This window comes from Vespa mandarinia, chromosome 11 (assembly GCF_050613455.1).
Source record: "Vespa mandarinia isolate Hongniang chromosome 11, ASM5061345v1, whole genome shotgun sequence".
In the NCBI taxonomy this organism is placed as follows: Eukaryota; Metazoa; Arthropoda; class Insecta; order Hymenoptera; family Vespidae; genus Vespa; species Vespa mandarinia.
In genome coordinates, this window is record NC_140820.1 from 6,077,891 (window position 1) to 6,100,563 (window position 22,673).

Below are 22,673 nucleotides of genomic sequence, written 5' to 3' on the forward strand. Positions count from 1 at the left end.
CTTTAGATGCAAAATTATGTTCATCATTCTCCTGTTTATCTTTCAAGTCTCTTATTAATTCATTATTCTTCCAAATGATTTCATTTGTATCTGTAAGTTTCTTGCGTAGTTCAATATTTTCTTCCTGTAATAAGTTCAACCTATAAAAAAACAATTAAATGTATATATAAGATAAAGAATAAAAGAAATAATCAAAATATTTAGTAATAACTTTATTTTTAATTGTTCAATTTCTCTCTCCATGTTATTTGTAATCATTATACTTTCATTTAAATTTTGTAATTGCTTTACTAATTGATTTATCTCTTCACATTTTTCTTTCAATTCGTCACTTCTTATACTACATTCCTTCAGTAATGAATTTTTATTATCAATAAGATTTTTGTTTTTAAATTTTAACTCATCACATTCTGTAATATACGCCGATAATTTTACATTTTTTGATGTAAGCGTATCTTGTAATTCTTTTATCAGTTGATTTTTTTGATTCAGTTCAATATCAAGTACTCTGAAATTTTCTTTAATTATATCCCATTCTGATTTTTCTGGTCTTACACAATCACCTTCACCCATTCGAACCTTTTCTTTTAATCGAGAAATTTCGGTATCTTTTTCTAAAATCTTTTGTTGTTTTTCTACTACTTCTTTTACTATTTGTGTATGTTCATCTCCAAAACCTTCATAATTGATTAAGAATATATAATATATCAAATATTATGTTCTTCAAGTAAATATATTTTACCTTGAAGAGCTGTAGATAACTCATTCATTTTTATAATGGAACGTTTAAATTGAGTTGTAAAAATTTTATCAATGTACTCATCATGTAGATTTAACAATTCCTCATTAATCAAAGTTTTTTGGAACTCTTTATTTGAAGATATTATAAACGGCTTATGTTTTTCATAATTTTGTTTGTATTTATTATATAATTCATAAATTTGTTGCCTTTTAATGTTTTTATCTATGAAGTTATAGTCATATAAGTTATAAAAGTATTGAGTTAAAAGATAAAAGAAATATACCTGGTGACCACACGATTACTGATTTATTTTCCATTAAATATTTATAAAGGATATGAATTTGTTTAATTAAAGATGGCCGTTCATTTTCAGTATATATCTGTAATTGCTCCATAAGAGATTGCATTTTTATAAGTGATCTTGATACTTCTTCAATTATTGTATTTTCAATATTTACATTATTATTGGTAGTTAATATTGATACTTCAGTCTATAATTTAATATTATTCAGGATATATTACAGAGTTATAATCGTTTAATATTTTTGGTATAATTAATATATTATAATTATAAGTAAGTAAATTACTTTTGCTGAATTCCATGAGTCTGGTTCAGAAGTATCTTTATTCGAATGATTTTCAAAATCAATGTATTCATACATTATCGCATTATTAATAGTTTCAGTTTCTGCACAATTAAGTTGTATATTTGCAAATAGATCTTTTTGTGATGTCTGTGTTTTTTTGAACATCATTATATTTGATTCATCAACTAAAATCAAAATAAAAGATACATTTTTATTTCTATTTTTCAATGTTTTGAAGCAATCTATTTGTATTGTTAATAATATACCTTCTGAATTTGAATTAGATGAAATAAAGTGATAATTCAAGTGAGAACTACATATAGATTCTTCAGAGTATTTCTTAACATTTTTTATGTGTTGTAAAGATTCTTTATGTTCCAGTTTAGATCTTTGTAATTCCTCCATTACGGTGCATAATGTACGCTTGGTTCGTTCACAAGTATCGTGTTCACATTTTACACGATTATCTTCATATGCGATTTTAAATTCTTCTAAATTATTCAAACTATTTTTTAACTTAATTGTGAAATTATTAATTTCTTGTTCCATACAATGAAGTTGTTCTTCATATTTTGAAATTGTATTATCTTTTTCTATTATTTCAGTTTGTAACTCTTCTAATATATTGGTCATTCTATTCTGTTTATAAATAATTATTCCGTTATGATTATTGTAATATTTAAATATACATATAAGTAATTGTCTTATATATTTAAAAAAACAGAGAAAGAAACTTTACCTCCTGATCATTATGAGTACTTGACGTTTGCTGTATTAATATCAGTAGACGCTTTATTTCATCCTCTTGATCACTAAGTATACATTTTTGTTCAAGATTTTGCTTTTGTAATTCATCTTTTTCACGTAAAACTTCTTTTAATTGATCAAGAGCAAATCGACAATTTTCTGCTTCTTTTGAAAGATGTTCCGTTTCTTTTAGTTTTTCCTAAATGATGATGTGATTATTACAACGTTAAAATTTTTTAATTTTTCAATTCAGGATGTAGTATTATAAATTACCATAAGTGAATCTCTTTCAGCAAGTAAAATGGCAGTATCTTTAACATATGATCGTAATTTTTCAATTTCTTGTGATTGTAAAAAAGAAACATCATACTTTTTATTTAGCTCTATTTTCAAACGTTCCATTATACGCGTATTTGTATATAACTAAACAATAAATATTAATTTTATAATGCAATTAATAATTATTTATAACTATTCTTACTTTCTTTCTCATATCGTCCATTTCATTATTTCTCTGTTCATTTAACTTCATAAAATGTTCTTGTAAAATCTATAAGTGAAATAATTAGATCAATCAAAAAAGATTAACATTCTTATAAATAGTAAAGTAAAATTAAATTTTACTTTAAGTCCTCCTCGTAAAGTATTCAAGTTTTCATCCTTCTTCTTTAACATAATTCCTAAATTTTTATTAATTTCTTTTAATTCTTCAACTTCTGCTTCTTTTGCCTAAACAATGAATAAGCTTTAAAGTACAATTTAATAATATGTTGAAAATACATGATAGTAATGTTAACTTACACCAAATTCATTTTTTAATGCAATTATTTCACTATCCTTTTGTATAATAATCTCTTTGTGAGATTTTACATAAAATTCAACATCGAATTCACTTTCGATAATACTACTAGATTCAGATTCACTTTCAGTATGATAAGATTCAATAGAGGAATCTTTTCTTATATATTTATCTATAGGAATATTTATTTTTCGTTTCTTAATTCCATAATTATTTTTATAATCATATTTATACGTAGATATTTGTGATTCAGTCTATATAATATAATTATTTAATTAATTAAAAATTATTGAATTAATTAAAAAAAATAATTATATATTGTTATAAATAAATATATAAGTAAAGCACACATACACACATACATACTCTGTTCAAAGATATTTTAGTTTCGCTAGATGTTGTATATTCTGTTTGACAATCAGTCTGAGTTTCTGTCTCATTAACATCCCATATCACTTGCACAGATATATCAGCATATTCTATACATGCTTATTAATATATTCAATCATTATTTATATGAAATATACATACAATTTATTATTTTAACTGACTTACCAACTTGGGTATATTTATCTTCTAAATTTATAAGAGTATCTGTTTCTGCATTTGAATGTTTATTTCTTTTAAAATTATCATGTTTTGAGGTAAAATAAATTGATTTTAACTTTGGCAATAAATATGTAGCATTGCATGATAATGAATCTATGTGATCGAACAATGACAAGCCTCGATAATATCTATCATTATATTGTATATTTTTTTCAGAATTAATTTGGATAGATAAATATGAATTTAAATGTGGTAAGGAAATAGATTTATTGACAATTTTAAAGTTTTCCTTTAATGACGTTTTCAATATGGTTTTATTCTTATTCTGTTTTTCTTTTTGATAATTTGTGATAAATTTGTCATTCTTCAAAAAGAAACATATCACAGTAAAGCATTGCATTTTTCTTATAAAATAGTTGCATGAAAATAAATATATATTTATATTGTATAATATACATACATAAGTTCGTAAATGTGTTTCTTGTTCGTTTGTTAATTTAAGAGATTTATATTTTTGTAATTCTTTACGAAGTATTTGGAGTTCATTTTGGGCTTGCGAAGTAAGACCTATGATGTTCTCAATAACTACATTAAACGGTATTATTTTTCCAGACTATAATATAAGCAAATATTTAAAATTTAATAATAGAATGTATGATTTACATAATATTATTAAATAAGAAATAAACAAACTTTAAGATGATGTATTTAAATAATAGCTAATGTTGATTGTCAATACAAACCGGAGTAGCATGTTCTGCAAGTTCACGAAAATATTGTGAGGTCTCTAAAGGATTTGAACTCCAAGCTCTAATATCTGAACAAGATTCGTACACTTTTAAACGACCCTCTAATCGCTTTTTTGGTACAATATAATCACCATAAGCCAATGACATATTATTATTCTGTCTACCGGTAAAGAAAACACGAGGTCCATGCTCTACATAAGACATCTCTATTATTTTCTATTACCTTTATCATGTATTAATATTTAAAATTTGTGATCTTTTATCTTTTTCTCCATTGACTACTATAATTATTTAAAGTTATTTTTTGGAAAGATTAATTCCGATTCATTATGTAAGATTCATTAAATAAGAATCTTAGAAATGTCACATTGTTTGTTTGTGCGCCATAGTAACTATATCAAAAAACCAAAACATAATCACTGCTTAAACGATGCTGAATAGTAGGACAAATAAATTTGATAAAGTATAGTAAAATATTTTATTATAAGCTGTCATTAAAAATAACTACATTATTATAATTAGTAATAATCATTTAATGCGTTTTGTAAATTAGTTTTTTTTCCTGTTATGAAAAATAATTTGGAGATGATAAGGCTTTTATGACAAATAACAAATGACTAAGGTGTTTTATGAAAATCTTAATATCTATTAAGTAATATGGTATCAGAATACTGACTATATTTCAAGTTATATACTCTTTCACATCTTTAATATATATTCTAATTAAGTACAAAAGCTGCTTGCTTTAAATGACATATACAGTATATTTATAGAATAATTCAGCAACGAGATTTCTACATCCCTTCTTCTCATTTACTTTTTCCATAATATTAACGAAATAAGATTTTATTTTATTGCTCTTTGTTAAATCGAACATAACTCATTGCATCTATAGACACACTGTGTACATAAACACACGATAATTTTATACATATACTATATCCGTCCACCAAAATTTTCACATGATTTTATTTAAAAGATATTCTGGCTTATATTCAAATTACACTGATTATAAATGTTATTAACGTAAATAAAAGTTATATTCTCTGGAGTATAATATATGATACATGATATGTTAAACCTTCAATACTACAGTGGTAGAATGAGTATCCATGGCAAAAATTTATGGTGAACATAAAAAGTATTTATATAGCAATTAATTTTACTTAAACTTTATATTATGTTGTAATTATAAAAGTAATAAGATGAAATTAACTGTTCTACAAGTACTTTTTATGTTCATTATATATTAAATAATATAATTTTAATGTGAAAGTTTAAATATAATAAAGAAAAATTGAATAACAAGCACTGAATATAATTTCTATAATTCACTTATTTATACATCTGAACAAGAAAAAAAAGTTGCTTCATCGAATGTATAAAATATTTTTTTTGCAGTGATGAAATTATGTGCTCCATTGTACTAAAGAAGTGGAATGTGATATTATTCACACTATTACTTTTTAATCAATGAGGAAATAATGGAAGAGCACATGATATTTTATATGCATAAGTTCTTAATTTGCCATGTTTCATAATTTTTATGCCTACTAATTATACAATACATTATAGCTCATACCTAACTCTCAATTAGATAATAAATAACATTCATAAAAATGGAATTAAAATTCAAAAACTTCAACACTTTCAACATGTTGTAGAATAAACAGAGTAGATACACGAATAGGCGTGTATTGATATCCCATAATATTCAATATATTCACGTAAAAAATGATATTTGGAATGATTTACATTTAAGGCCACTCTGTTACAGTACACCTATTTATCTGATTAAAAATATGCTCCCTCTGTACGTTTTTTATTAATATACCAGTTGATAATCAATTATTTACAATTCTGTTATTATATAAAGACCTCTTTTACACATAATGATAATTTAAATTATTGAATTTAATTTTTTGCATTATATACAAGTAAATATTCTTAAAAGCAAGCAAATTATTACAATACGATCAATACCAATATTTATGAGTGTCTTTTTCCATTGCATCGTCTAAGTTATGCTATAAAATATAATTTAGTAAAACTAAGTACTTCTATAAAAAAGAAATTTAATTTTTCCTCATATTGATCTACTTTTTAAGTAGTATCAAATGATTAAGTACATCATTAAAGTTTTAATACTTGTATGACTGATTAACATGAATGAAAGTATGATGTGACATGCATAAAAATGAATTGCATATTTTGTGTTTTACTTCTCATTATTTTGTATTTCCTTTTAATTAGTTCGTACGTATTTATATAAGTTCTTTCTAATAAGTATAAACAAATTCTAAGGAACACATAACAAAATATATATTTTTGCACTTGCAACACATTTCTCTCTTTGATTACTATTTTTATATCACAACCTTTTTTATCAGTAGATACTTTTTGTATATATATATATTGTATTTTGTTTTATTAAATATTAGAGTAAAATGAAAAATCTATTAGTTTCTTAATAATAATCAGGCACTTTTTAAAAATTTATGAAGTAATAGAAATAGCAAAAAGATAGTTCTTGAATAATATTGCTTTAACTTTGTTTTTATGTCATGGTAATATTTTATAATAAATTACTATTTTTAATTGATATAAGTGTAAATTTGATTGTATGTGTTTGTTCATTATAATAATGTATATTTATATTCTAATGAATTTTATAAAGTACTATGCTAATTATAATATTTACTTGCTATGTATCAAAAAAGCAATGTATATATGTGTCCTTGCTTAGAATTTATTTTCATTAATTTAAAGGATTATTATTTTTATTAATTTAAGGAATTTTTACACATCACTTCTATTATTCATAAATACAGTCAGAGACAAAAATAAGTAGATAAGTACTGAAAATAGATAACGATGAAATTTGATCGAATTAACATGATTGTTATATACTTAAGTTTTATTTATTACGTATTCTTATAGTATATACATTATTCTGTAACTAATTGAAATTCGTATTTACATTTTTGTATAAATAAATCGTACATAACAAAAATGTTAACTATTTGTTAAGAGACAAAAATAAGTGGATGCATAATACATAATAAATAAAATAGATAATAAAATTAATACTTGGTATTCACGTCTCTTGCTTTAATTACTAGATCCAAATGTCGTCGAACACTTTTTATTAAATTTTCAATATAATCTTTATTAATATTTCTAAATACTAATTGTAAACTTCTGATAAAATCCATCTTATTGTTTCGCTTTCACATCTAGTAAACTCCATAGTTTCTTAATAGGATTCAAGTCAAAACTTTCAAAAGGTGACAATATCAAGTATTAATTTTATTATCTAGTTTATTACGTATTGTATTATGCGTCTACTTATTTTTATCTCTTGACAAATAGTATAGCTTGTTTACACAAAAATATAAATATGAAATTCAATTAATTATTGAATAATGTATATCCTACAAGAATATATAATAAATAAACTTAAGAATATAACAGTCATGTTAATTTAATTAAACTTCATTAATATCTATTTCTAGTACCTGCCCACTTATTTTTGTCCCTGACTGTATATATATAAAGTTAAGCTATTATTAAATTAAGAAAATGTTTATTTTTTTGAAAGACATTTGCATGTAAAAAATACTTTATATTATCTTCTAATTTTCAATATTTTTTTTAGTATGTTATATATAGATTATTATTCAAGATATATAAAAACAGTTTTAATAAAAATGGTAATATTATAAAAAACTGTTTTTATAATTACTTTGCTGCCTTTATTGTCAATGACATTATTTATTTATACTATATGTATCATCGAGTGATTTCTTTTTTAATTTTTCATATAAGCAAATATTGAATATTTAGAATCAAGGAAATATTGAAATTTCGTTACTATCATTACAAATAGCAAAAGAATTACGTAATATTAATATTTTATATTATATAGTATAATATAATATAAAACAATACATAGATTTAAGAGAGCACAAAATATACAATTCTGTTCATGATAGTAATGTACCTCAATACTTTCATATCATGCATGCTAATCTTTTGAAATGATATAATTCAATTTTTAATTTACCTTTTATCTACAGATGCAAAACCCCCTGGTCGTGATTAAAATGATTTTGATGATGATGATGTTGATGAAAATGATGATGTTGAGATACAGATGTTGCTGCCTCATCATGAAGTGTGACACCTGTTAAATCTAAAATTTCATCTGCATCTTCATCACTACCTGTAGCTGCACTTTGTGTTGATTGATGACTTCCTGATGATAATTGGCTATTACGTGAAAAGGAACCACGTCGTGGTGCTGCAAGAGCGGCTCGTTGGTTGGCAGGTTTAACTGTTATTATGAGGTTTGAAGAATTTGCTATCATCATATCAGTGACCTAATTAACATGACAATTTATATCGTACATATATATACATATATATTATATATTTTTAAAATACTTATATATTATACAATAATATCAGAATTATAACCTGATCAAGAGTCTTTCCAGCAACTTCTATTCCATTAACTTCTAATACTTCATCATTTACTGCTAACAGACCAGTGCTTTCTGCTAAACCACCTGGTACTAATCTACTAATAAAGACTCCTGGTACTTTTTCAATTCCACCTCCAGCTGATGGTGGCAATATTCGAAAACTTTCACCATCTTTAATATAGAAACCTAATGGTTTATCTGACCCATGTTTTAAAAGTCGAACACGGCGACAAGTTTCAGGTAATATATCCACATCAATGATCGCAGATACCTATTATTTATACAACAATATATTTCTTTCTAAATGTTATGCTTATTAAAATCATAATCTTGGTTTTTAAATTTATAAAAGAAACTTATAAAACTTAATATAATTTACCTGCCGAAAATCATGTGGGTTTGATATTGCCAAAGACTTTGGTTTGCCAGGAGTACCACCAAGTATACTTGAAATTAAATTTTTTGGTTTCATTGTACCATATCCATTTATATCTTCCAATCCATCACCTAATAAATATTTTCATAGTTTATTAAGTGAAGGAAGTTTAAAGAAAAGATATGAAAAATATGCTATTATGTAGAAATTTACCTTTCCTTTGTATGAATATTCTAAGAAGTGGCTTTGCAGCAAGTAATGCTCTCGCCAAATTGTTGTCATTGTTAATAGGCAATAAATCTCCATCTGTTGGATCCGTATACCAAATAAGAAAGTTTAATTCAGGACCAATATCATGACGTTCTGCTAATAGCTTTCTAAAATCTTCATAACTGATAGGCTCATTTCTTCGAACTGAGAATCTTATAATGTCAGCATCAAACTATAAAATGATAAAATGATAAATATATAAATATTATTTATATATTCTTTTTTTTATATATTTTGTTAAACTACATATTTTAGATTCAATGTTATACTTAATGTTATATGAGTCATTGATGACCCATTAGACTTTCCATTCATTTTATTCTATATGTATTTCTAAATTTCTAAATTACTTATATGAAAGTATTTTGTCCTATTTTACAGTATATTTTATTTGTTATTCTTTCTTATTGATAATGGTAATTTTTATTATCTTATAAGTGTTACAAGACACATATAAGTATTATAAAAGATAGATATAAACATCGAATAAAAAATCAACACGAATGAAAAGTCATATAAAATTGGAATGACATGGAACGTGATAATCCCTTTAAATAACGTACTTTAAATATAAAATAATCACATTTTATTTATATTCTATATTTCTACAAAAGATAATAAAAAAAAGATAATGTTAATGTATTGACGATAAAAATTAATTAATCTACAAATCTAACTTTTACATTAGTTGAATTTTCTTAGAAAACATTCTTAACAGCTCCATTGTTGATTACAGAGGTATGTAAAAATCGAATTACCTTACTCTTAACAGCTACAATACCATTGTCAACTTGATGTTGAATTTTGCTCTTTGACATGATCTAAGGCAGTGAGAAGATATACGTAATAATATACGTAACAGTATTAAAAATTCAAAAATGCTGTAAAACTTTTGATCTTATGGATCTCGATAGGTCATGAATGTTTGCGTCGAAAAATAACGCCCTCTGCATATTTGCCACACTTCTTCAATCCTAAACCAAATAGTATTAGTTAGAGTGGTTGCATGAGATGTAACACAATACACATAAACACACACACGCATATATATATAAAAGAAACAAAAATAAACAAAACAATTTTATAGTTAAAAGTTAAATATGATTGGTCGAAAAAAAGATATTTTCAAGAATTCAAAAAAGATTATTATTATTATTATTATTATTATTATTATTATTATTATTATTATTATTATTATTATTATTATTTAAATAATTAGATAATACTAATATTTATTAAATTTTTTAATATTACGAAGTAATTGAGAAAATATAAATATGAATAATTTCATTGGTTGAAACGATGTCTAGTTTTTTGAACCAATAAGAGAATGTTATAAGCGTCATGTTTTATCGAGACCCCCCACACATCGCGCGTGGCTTCTGTAGGAAGTGGGAGCTTCTTTCGCCCATCTTACGCGTTTTCCGTTGGGAAAATGGGCACCGGCTGTCATTTCGTTGATAAGTGTTGATAAAAAAATCGTTAGAAAGAGAAACAAAATATTAATTTTGAATCGAGCCGTAATGAAATTATATAACGCGATAATCGTTTAGTAGATTGACGCCAGTAGTGTCTATGCATTGCACTAAGAACGATGCCTTTACAGTGCCATGAAAATCTATGTTGCCTCACTGTTTACAGTTTTTATTTTTCGTGAAATGCAAAGGAAGTAGCGCATTTTACGTGAAAATACGCAATTCTTATATATTTATTTGTCTTGGGGTGGGGGGTGAAGTTCGTGACTGCAGCTGACAGTTTTCCCGTCACGTCGCACATATCGAGGACTCCAATCTTTGGTCCTACACATCGCCACTCGTATTGAAGCTAGCTGGATTCTTACGGGCAAGGTGAGGGCTAACCGTAGATACGTAAATGACGACATTCTATTAATTTTTTGAATATGTATGAAACCTTTATTTTTCTTTGTTCTTTTTCTTTTTTCTTCCTTTTCTTTTTTTTTATTCCTTTTTACGAACTAATCGTAAACAAATGGTATTAGATTTATTACGTATACATACGTACGTGTAATCTATATATATAAATTTAAGATATACAGACAACGAATTTGTTATTTTTTTTTTTTCGTCAGGCGTCACAAATAATTATAATCCAGGTTAGAGTGAGTGTATATGTAAGAGTAATTAAAAATATGATCATGCAAAATGCATTCACAATTCTATTATTCATATAGTATCTTTGTTGTTTAGTTGTTCGTGACAATCAATGATTGATCAGTAGGATTATATATATTTTGAGATTATATATATACACACATACACGCGCGCGCGCACACGCATGCACACGACAAGCACACACAAACACACACATACACAAACACACACACACATATGTATGTATATAAATTTGTCAATAACATTTTGTACATTTAAGTCTCTGTTATTTCAAAATATATGACGAATATATATAATATTAAACATTTTGTAATTTGTATTTTAAAAATAATATATTTTTCCTAAATTTTTAATTTCATATAAAATATTTTCTTTTTAGATACAACAGAATGGGTTCCAGTCAACAATTTTCTCTTAGATGGAATAATTATTTAAAACATATTACATGTGCTTTTGATACGTTAAGGACGGATGAAGATCTCGTTGATGTTACATTAAGCTGTGAAGGCAAGCGGATCAGAGCACACAAAATGCTCTTATCAGCATGTAGCACATATTTCAGAGATCTTTTTAAGGTAATTTTGGAATGATAATTTTATTTTTTATTATCTATATCTTTTATTTATTATTCATTATAAATAATCGATTTCTATATAATTTCTCTATTGTATAACAGGAAAACCCATGTCAACATCCAGTTATAATATTCCGTAATGTAAAATTTGATGACTTAGCAGCCTTGGTTGATTTTATGTATCAAGGTGAAGTTAATGTCGTTCAAGAACAACTTGCTAGCTTCTTAACAACAGCAGAGTTGTTGGCAGTTCAAGGTCTCACTGATGGTACAGGGAAGGATAACGATGGTTTAGTTGAGGTTGGTATAAATATGATTAATTTATAAAAGTTGTGCAATATATTTTTATTGTATATTTTTAAACAAGAGTAATAATAATCTGGTTAAGTGAGCATATACTTAAATTTCTGATTATATTGCAGGATGATTTAGAAATTCCCAATGAACCAGAAATACAATTACAGAATTCTTCTATAAAATCTACAATTGATGCCAAAAGAAGTAAGTCACCTTCTTCACCCATGCCATATCATGCAGTTGAACTGCAAACTGAAACTCCACCTACAAAAAGACGAAAATGTCGTGATAACACGAATACGAATGCGGATAAAACAGTCAGCAATGCATTATCTGGAAAAGATTCAGAAAATAAGATATCAGATAATCAAACAATACCTGGTTCAGATCCTGTTGAAATAATTCCTTTGATGCCAAATCTAAAGCTAGAAATGCCTGAATATTTGGAACAAGATGGTAGTAGTTGCAGTTATGAAGAACAAAGTATAGGAGATAGTTCATTGAACAAAATTGGAATAGAAGATACACCATCTAACACACCTGATCATGATCAGAAACCAGACATTACTCAAACTTTTTATACGAGTAGTCAATCTGTTTCTGATAGTTTGGATAGTAAACATCAGTCAGCAGATGTTGGTAAGTACTTTTATTAATATGCAAAAATACTTTTGTTCCAGTACTTCTTTCTTGCTTTTAAATTTAAAACAATTGTTATATTTCTTTTATATTTTGTAATAATTATGTTATTCTTTTTCTCATTAGGACATCTATTGTCAAAACCCAGTACTTCCGGAGAAAGGCTAGCACAGGAAGCAGTACAGGGTAAGTGATTGTACTTATAATTTTTGGAGCATATATTATCCCTAAAAAGGATGATTTTCTTTCACATTAACATTCTGTGAGTCATATGTGAGAGTTGATCTTTATTTTAACATTTTAATTATATTAAATTACTGCTTATAATTGATGTGTGTGTGTGCGTGTGTGTATGTGCGCGCGCGCGCGCGCGTGTGTGTGTGTCTGTTATAAATATAAGCAGTAATTTAACATAAATTATTTAACAAAATTTAATATATATATACACAGTGTTTGTATATAGTGTTTGTTTTTAAGAAATATGAACTCAAAGAGTATCTTATTTAATTGTAGGGATAAATTTCTGACATTATTCACAAAAAGTATGATAAGTAGAGTACAAAATAATTATTAACTAAGAATAAAATATGACTCATATGAAAAAGAATGTGTTGTTTTCAACGTGGTTGCTCTACCATATTTTTTCTGATAATCAGAAAGTATATTTGATATTTTTTTACGAACTATATCTTATTTTACCATATGCTTAACTAAATATATTTTAATAAGTTAAATAATAACATACATATATGCCATAGCTATATTAAGTGGTATAGCAACAGAATGTTTAACTTGTACTCGCATATTGCATATATATATGCATATATATATATATATATATATATATATATATATATATATATATATACACACACAATATAATGTTATTCAGCACATATATATCGATAATAATAAGATCTTTTTTATATTTGTGTAACATTATTTATTTAACCCTTTGAGTGCTGTGGGCGTATATATGGGCTTAGCATAAAATTCTCATTATGGCTTATGAATGCATATATACGTTCAGAGTAAAAAATTTGTTTTCAGTGCTATAGGCACGTATATGCACTCAGAGTAAAAAGTTCTATATAAGTTACCGGACATCAGTGTATTCAATATCTCTCATTTACACATTTGTGTTCTTAGTTTTTTAGCAATAGTTACAGTATATTTTCTATTTCCGTTAGAAATACATATCTGACTTCACATTGTAATTTGTAGTTCTTGTACCTGTGAATATGGCTCGAATAACTGAAGAACGTGTAATTGAAAAAAACAGTGATACAGAAAATTTAAGGAAATACCCACAGGATAGGGTAATAGTAGGCAGAGGAAATAAAAATTTCGGAACCAATATATTTAGATTAACAGGAAGACATTTTCTTTCTGTATATGTTAGCAATACAGCAAAATCAAAGAGTGCAAGACGAAAATGTGTTGTGTGTGCAAAGAACAAGAAAAGATCGGAATCACGTTATGAGTGCAAAAAATGCGATGTAGGCCTTTGTATTGATAAATGCTTTGAATTATATCATACAAAAGAAGAATACTAATTCAATATATTATTCAATATATTACAATACTCAATATATTACATTGAATCAAAGTGCTATATTTTTGTTTACATATTATTAAATTAAAATTATTCAATGTTATATTATTTTATTTATAAATTAAATGTTTATGTTTATTAATAAATATTATTACCAGTTTAAAGAATATGATCGAATATTAGTAAATATGTCCTACACCCAGTTAATGCTTTATGCATTAGATATGAAATACTGCCCATACATAACGCTTTATACTTCTGTTTTAATTTCATTCTCTCAGAGTGCATTTTAGTAGTGTTGTTCTGCACTTAAAGGGTTAAACATTTCTACTATTTGCATAAAAGACTTAAATATAATTGTTTCAATTAATTTGAAATATGAACAATTATATAGATATATATGTATTGCGAGTACAAAATACGGTTTTGGATGCCTTAATCCATAAAGTGTTAGTGTTATATTCATAAAGCCATTTCCTTTCATTCACACATAAAAACCATTCTATGGACTAAGGTTACGTGACAGAAATATAGAAACAATAGGAAGGACATTGATTCCTTGTTATTGTATCGTTAATTAAAATTGAAAAAAGTAGTTGTTTGATTAAATTCATACATTAAATTGTATAAATAATTGGTAGCCTGTGTAGCTTTGCATTACTTACACACACGCATACACACATGAGTGCTGTCAAATAAGATTTAATATTCAATTTCGGGCAATGGCAAAAACAATAAAATAGCATTTCAATAAATAATTTATTATTGTGTAAAAAAAAAAAAGGAATATCAAAATGAGCTTCACTCTAACATTTGCATTTTGTGGATCTGATAACTTTCACATATCAAATATATCTTTCAGATTTTTTTCCTTATTAAATAAAAGTTAAATTAATGTGAATAAGTATAATTAATGTGAATATAAGAGAAGTTAACAGTAATGTGTTACAGAAGAATTAAAAAGTTTTATCGAATATCTTTGTAGTGATAGATATAAAAATATAAAAATATTTCAATTTTACATCTGTGTGGATTCAAATTAATTTAACCGTTTGAGTCTCAAGCAGCGCGATCGCGCTGTTCAGATTTTATGTCGAGAAAACCCAGCATATTTCGAGCATTGTAGACAACTGACGGTGCGGATTGTCAAATTTTTCAAAGCGATGAAAAAATACGAGAATCACGTTACTTATCTCAAACAAGAAGCACAATCGCGCTGCTTGGTATTTCTCAACATAAAATTAAACAAGCGCTATCGCGCTGCTTGGATATTTTCAAACATATATAGGAAAAGCGCGGTTGCGCTGCTTGGGATTCTTCGACAGTGTTTTTTCAATACCGTCTGGGACTCAAACGGTTAAATACACAATGGTCAATATATTAAAATCAGATTCACAGATTGATTGCACGAAAAATTATCGATACAGCAGCCTTATTAAAATATAAAAGAAGACAACCTTTCCTACCAACGTAAAAAAACTTTTTCTTCTTTTTTTTTTTTTTTTTTTTTTTTTTTTTTTTTTTTTTCATCTTTTTTCCTATATATATATATACGCAAATTGGTCGGATTATTTTAATATACGGCGTGCATGAACCTTTTTTTCCATTATAAGTGTGTGGTATAGGTACTCTCGGGCGTAGGTTATACTATCGTAGATACTACTAGTAAGCATTGCCAAGTGCTGTATGTGTTCCGACAATCATCAACATTCCTTTAATAACTAAATCAAAACTACCATTATATTCCTCCTTTACGCACTAACTACAAGCACATCTTTGTGTATATTTTGGTAAATACTTTTAATATCGGTATATGGCAGTATCTCTTGATTTTCTCAATATTTCATTAAGACATTTGTTCATAAAAATATATCTATTAAAAAAAAAAAAAAAAAAAAAAAAATATCACACGCAATTCATTTGCATGCAAAAGTTCTATTTAAATCCATGGGCATGTTACATATTGTGTACACAAATTTCTTAGAAAATTATTTTATATACGCGAGAAGAAAATTATTTTTCATATACACATTCGAAGTTTATTATATCAAGAAAAGAGAAATATCTTTTCTTATCGGATATTAATAATAATCTAGATTGTATATATTAATAAAAACATAACTAATTGACAAATTTCTATGATAATATGCCATAGTATTTACAATTTGATATATTATTAAATTTGATTTATACAAATCTTTAATAAATAACATTTATAGAATCAAAAATAAAGTTAAAGAAAAAATAGAAATTGATTACAAGATACGGAGAGAGAAAAAAATATTGACATTATTTTTTGAAAGTGATTCGATTAGTCCAAGATATATGTATGTATATATCTATCATGCAGCCTGAGCAAGCAAACTAATTTAGTATACATGGTTACGGTGATGGTGCAGGTGACAGTGGCATGCGATCGATTTCTTTCTTCATATTTCATTATTTACGACAACACGTTCTATTCTATTCATCATGATTCTATATAACCATTTCTAAAACGCTGAACAAATTAATAATACATATTATTTCCTATATTGGAATTCGATGTTTTCCAATATGGTATGATATCATTCGTCCAATATTGAAAAAATATAAAATATAAGTATATATATATTTTTTATATCGAAGAACATCGAATTCCGTTTCTTTTTTTTTTTTTTTTTTTTTTTTTCCTTTTTTTTTCTTTCACGAATCATAAATATATATTTTAAATGACGAATATACAACACGAAAAGATAGCAGGTAGGTAAGGAAACTCGCAAATTTATCCCTGTCGCTAAAAAAAATAAATAAATAGAACAAGAGCACGGAATTCTTTCAAGCAAATACGAAGAATACAAAAAATAAAGCAAAAGTTTAAAAAAGAAATCTTGTCCTTACTATATGCATTAATTCTTTTATTTTTCTAATCGTTCGGAATCGTTAGAAAAAAAATCCCTTCGAAACTCGAAAAAAAGATATAATAAAAACCGAAAATTGCGATTGTTTAAACTGCAAACCATAAAATCGATATTGTTCTTGACAATATTCGGTGTCAAAAAAGATAGAACAATCGATTTAAATTAATAATTAAAAATAAAACGATTGTAATTATTATTATTATTGTTATTGTTATTATAATTATAATTATAATTATTATTGTTATTGTTATTATTATTATTATTATTATTATTATTATTATTATTATTATTATTATTATTGTTGTCATTGTTATTATTATTATAATTAATATTATAATTGTTATTATTATTATTATTATGCTTATTATTATAATTATTATTATTATTACTATTATTATTACTATTATTATGTAACGCTATGTTTTTAGTATAATATTTAACTGGATTCATTGGACGCAATCGAGATATATGAAAAAAAAAAAGTATGTAAGTGAGTGAGTGAGTGAATGAATGAGAGAGAGAGGGAGAGAGAGAGAGAGAGAGAGAGAGAGAGAGAGAGAGAGAGAGAGAGAGAGAGAGAGAAAGTGAGAATGATTGATACGATTGAACGATTAAAATGATGTGTGATCGTTGAATTTTTTCTATTATTTATATTTTATTATGTATGATGATACACCGGTCAGTTTATATTTAGAAATAGAAAGAACTTTGTAATCTAGCTGAAAAAAGAAAACGAGAAAATTACTATGCAGCGTTTTGAAGAAATGATAAAAAGTACGATAAAAAGGAACAAAAATGACGAGTCATACAATAGAAATAACTCCATTGCGCATCGTATTTAAACAAAACAAAAAGTAAAAAATACTCACGGAGCAGTGAAGAAGTACAAAATTTGTGTGATCGCTAATGAAAGAGAAAAATAGAGAAAAAGTGAGGGGGGGAAGAGAAGATTCGTCATTCTATTGGACACAACAGGACATTTTCATATCGAAGATTATTCGATGAAAATCGATGAAGAAGATACTCTAATATCTAGGAAAAAAAAAGAAAAGAAATAAATAAAAAAGCAGATTCCATTACATTTTACAACGAGTAAAGAAAAGTACGAGAAAACAAAATTTGAAAAACAAAAAAAACAAAAATAACAATGAAAATTGAATAAGGAAAAGAATGTTACGCATATCGTGTGAACGAGCACATTAAACTAGCACCTGGCAATGCTACAAAAAAATTTTTATATATATATACACACATATGTATATATATATATACATACATATGTATATATATACATACATATGTATATATATATACACATATGTATATATATATATATATATATATATATATATATACAGATAAATATATGTATATGTATGCGTAGACACAGATTGTCTGTGGGTAATTGGTCGCTGCTGATATACATACATACATACAAAACCTTCTTTTAGATTGGCTTTCACGGCTGACGGAGTTGGTTGGTGCTGGGATTGGTCGTTGCTCAAGTTTTCTTTATCCCCGTCTTCTCTCTTTGTAACTTATTTTTTTTTTTCGGAAGATTTCTGTTTCTTTTTTTCTCTCTTTTCTCTTCCTCCTCTCTTTCTCCTCCTCCTCCTCCTCTCTCTTTCTCCTCCTCCTCCTCTCTCTTTCTCCTCCTCCTCTCTCTTTCTCCCCCCCCTCTCTCTTCTCTTCTCTCTCTCCTCTTCTCTCTCTCCTCTTCTCTCTCTCCTCTTCTCTCTCTCTTTATCTCTTACTGAAATAACTAATGGCTGCTGCATGTGCACATATACTTAAGGATCTGACTAACCGAAGTGTTTGGCCCAATATGTTTTCTCCAGGACGGATTACGTACATATCCGGTCAGCCTCATAGCCTCAGCAAAGCGAACGGCCATGGAAAAGTATGTGTACACTGCAAGCAGCGTGGAATGGTAACATCGCGTGGAAAGCTCAGACAGACACGCTTCAAATGTTGGGCCTGCAATGCCTGTTTATGCCGTTGGCCCTGTTTCGTCGACTTTCACAAAATACGTGCCATCCCACACATTCCGCCCCCATAGCACCAACTCCGATCGACCGCCGTAATAATGCCGAAAGCCACAGAGAAAAAAAACAATCAACCAACCGAATCCATTTTAAATTCCTCGTCCAATTCGATCGCACTATTCCCAACAACGATCTTTCGTCTTTCGCATCATCGTCGTAAGCATCATCGAATCGATTTGAAATCATTTTTGGGTCGATTTCTTTGAAAGATTTATATATATATATATAAATCGCGGGTGTTCTTGAAATTGGCAGGATATAAATGAATTTATTTAATTATAATATTTGAAAAAGTTTTAATAAATATCATTTTAAGATATAAATATTTTATATTAGATCAGAGATGTAATCGACTTAAAATAAATCACCATTTCAGAAACACCCTATATATCTGCGTAAATGTCGAAGATTGTTGATCGATTAAGACGATCCAATCAAGTATGGCATAGTGTATAAGATTCGATTGATCGAATTTGTGAGCTCGAAAGAAGAAAATGCATTTACGAAATATATACGACGGTCGACAATAATCAGTTATGAAAGCATCAATCAAAAGATTTATTTCCGATAATTAGATTTTATTTTTTTGTTTTGTTGCTAGTATGAATGAAGAAGGAAAAATGAAATGTTTGGAACTTAGATTATGGGAGAAAATTTAATCCTTGAAGGATTTTTTCTTCATTTTTCTTTTTTTTTTACTTTAAAATAACAAAAAAATGCGAATTAGCATTGTATCTCGTTAACCTCGCTATTTTTGTGTCATTCAACATTTGTATCTAGATAAGAAATATTTGTAATACATTTTTACGATACAAACGTTGAATGATTCACTCGATATATATATATATATATATATATATATATATATATATATATATATGTATATGTTCTTTCCTCTAAGATTATTTCATTTTCTATTTCTCCACTTTGATCTCATATATTATACATATATATAGCGAACGTATTTTATTCTCCTCTTCTACTAATCTCCTTTTTCTCTCCTCTTCCTTTTCATCATGGATCTCTTTTATAATAACTTTGAAGTCGATGTTTCTTCAATTATACATTCATTAGATACACATAGATTGTTAATAGTTTTATTTAGTGTCTGTCAAGCGGTGTTAGGTCTATGTGTTTATAGATATAACTTTCATATTCTGACATATTTTTATTATTATTATTATTATTATTATTATTATTTCTACTACTACTACTACTACTACTACTACTATTACTACTACTACTACTACTACTACTACTACTACTATTACTACTACTACTACTACTACTACTACTACTATTACTACTACTACTACTACTACTACTACTACTACTACTACTACTACTACTACTACTACTACTATTACTACTACTACTACTACTACTACTACTACTACTACTACTACTACTACTATTACTACTACTACTACTACTACTACTACTACTACTACTACTACTACTACTACTACTACTACTACTACTACTACTACTACTACTACTACTACTACTACTACTACTACTACTACTACTACTATTACTACTACTATTACTACTACTACTATTACTACTACTATTACTACTACTATTACTACTACTACTATTACTACTACTACTACTACTACTAATACTACTACTACTACTATTACTACTACTATTATTATTATTATTATTACTATTATTATTATTATTATTTCAGTTCTTTCGGTTGCCAAATTACAATCGTACTTACGAATGAACGTTGACTGAATGATTTTGGTTGTATGTACGTACTTAAAAATTAGAAAACGAAAGTATACTAATTAATTAAGTGGTCTCTTCGTCTTGTTGCAAATATAGTTGTCCTTTTGTTAATAAGTAATTTTTTTTTATTTTTATCATTATTTTTTTTAAGCTTTTATTATTACTTTTTTTTTACTGCGCTTTCTCTGTACGAGATAGACTTTATGCATGCGTAAGACTAAATGCTCATAGTTTGTGTATATTATTAGAGCTGTGAAATTGTTAACATTATTTAATTCATTCGATGACAAACTTGCTCAGAAGCGAACTTCTGCGAAAGAAGGAAGAAAAAGAGAAAGAAAAAGAAAGGGAAGGAAAGATTTCTCGTTTTTATACATAAGTGCAATAATAAATTCCGTACCACAGACGCGTGGAAATATTATTGATTTTTTTTTTTTTTTTTTTTTTTTTTTTTTTTTTTTTTTTTTTTTTTTTGTGTGTGTGTGTGTACTCAAGACTGTCATAACGTGATCTTATTATGAATATATTATTGTAATTTAACATAAATGTTACTTTAGTATACTCAACAATGTTGACTAAATAAGGAGCAAGGAAAATATTGTCCTGTTCGAATATATTCCAACTCCTAAACCAACGTTTGTAAATTTTTTTTCTTAAATATCTATTGAGATAATCATGACAAAAAAGGAAGTATTGCGAGAATCGATAGGACATCAGTAATTTCTCAGTATTCGTATCTCCAAATAGCGCGCCAATTTTATATGTCGACAAATGTGATTTTATTCGAGAAAGAAATTTTATTAAAGAATTGATCTCAAAAGGATCTATTACTCGTTAAGAAAGTTATGTTTTGTTAAATATGTAGGTGTATATGTCTTCATGTAAAAAAAAGAATCGGTTGATAACATCCAACGTTGTATAAAATAATAATTTCGAACGATGTAATGCAATTTATGTTTTAATCTCTTAAATGAAACGAAAGCTGAATTAATAAAAGCAAAGAAAAAAATTGAAAAGAAAAGAAGAAGAAAAAGGAAGAGAAAAAAAAAGATAAAAGAATAAAAGGAAACGTTTGTCGTCGCTTAATTTCGACGTTCTAATCTTACTATATTCTTTTTTTTTGTAAGTGTATCTTTATCGGAACATTGACAACATTAACAAACAAATTCTGTCGTTACACTTGAACCTCGATTATTATAAATCTCTTGTAACGATAACAAATGTTAGTGCATCCGATAAATTTGAAATTAGCGACATTAAAAAAAAAAAAAAAAACAAATTGATATTTTTGCCTGGGCTCTTTTTTGACGAAGCTTTTTCAATCTTTCCTTTTTAGCGGTTTCATGTATATCTCTTATCTATCTGTCTGGTCTAATCAGGCTTGCTCTACTTAGCTTGCGCTTACTATACGCACGTTTTTTATTATTATTAGTCTCATTATTATTACTGCGAACGAACGAACGAACGACGAAGAACGTCTACCGT

At 26.7% G+C, this 22,673-nt stretch overlaps 3 protein-coding genes across 8 annotated transcripts in view; 1 reads left to right on the plus strand and 2 right to left on the minus strand.

Moving 5' to 3' along the window:
* Positions 1 to 667: 667 nt before the first annotated feature.
* Positions 668 to 4,377, minus strand: LOC146872677 (uncharacterized). The gene is made up of 14 exons (XM_085660359.1): positions 4,168 to 4,377; positions 3,885 to 4,037; positions 3,803 to 3,828; positions 3,431 to 3,495; positions 3,242 to 3,363; positions 2,878 to 3,129; positions 2,701 to 2,805; positions 2,558 to 2,626; positions 2,350 to 2,499; positions 2,069 to 2,275; positions 1,596 to 1,968; positions 1,330 to 1,514; positions 1,026 to 1,233; positions 668 to 964 (listed from the first exon to the last, which is right to left on the minus strand). Exons 1-14 carry the CDS (start codon positions 4,375 to 4,377, stop codon positions 708 to 710), a joined length of 2,382 nt encoding a protein of 793 aa, XP_085516485.1. The 3' UTR covers positions 668 to 707.
* A 320-nt stretch (positions 4,378 to 4,697) lies between these two features.
* Positions 4,698 to 10,279, minus strand: par-6 (partitioning defective protein 6). The gene is made up of 5 exons (XM_035865443.2): positions 10,065 to 10,279; positions 9,250 to 9,478; positions 9,040 to 9,167; positions 8,653 to 8,931; positions 4,698 to 8,555 (listed from the first exon to the last, which is right to left on the minus strand). The coding sequence occupies exons 1-5, from the start codon at positions 10,122 to 10,124 to the stop codon at positions 8,247 to 8,249; spliced, it is 1,005 nt and encodes a 334-aa protein (XP_035721336.1). The 5' UTR covers positions 10,125 to 10,279; the 3' UTR covers positions 4,698 to 8,246.
* A 398-nt stretch (positions 10,280 to 10,677) lies between these two features.
* LOC118441434 (uncharacterized) overlaps positions 10,678 to 22,673 on the plus strand; it is a 33,166-nt gene continuing 21,170 nt past the window's right edge. For 5 of the 6 annotated variants that reach the window (XM_035865805.2, XM_035865808.2, XM_035865804.2 and 2 more), the window contains exons 1-5: positions 10,678 to 11,153; positions 11,818 to 12,013; positions 12,115 to 12,312; positions 12,435 to 12,948; positions 13,075 to 13,134. In XM_035865805.2, coding sequence (XP_035721698.1) covers positions 11,828 to 12,013; positions 12,115 to 12,312; positions 12,435 to 12,948; positions 13,075 to 13,134 — 958 coding nt within the window. In that variant the 5' untranslated portion in view covers positions 10,678 to 11,153; positions 11,818 to 11,827. Of the gene's footprint in view, positions 11,154 to 11,817; positions 12,014 to 12,114; positions 12,313 to 12,434; positions 12,949 to 13,074; positions 13,135 to 14,172; positions 14,542 to 22,673 lie in introns of those variants that run through there. The other variant, XM_035865807.2, reaches the window with a different exon arrangement.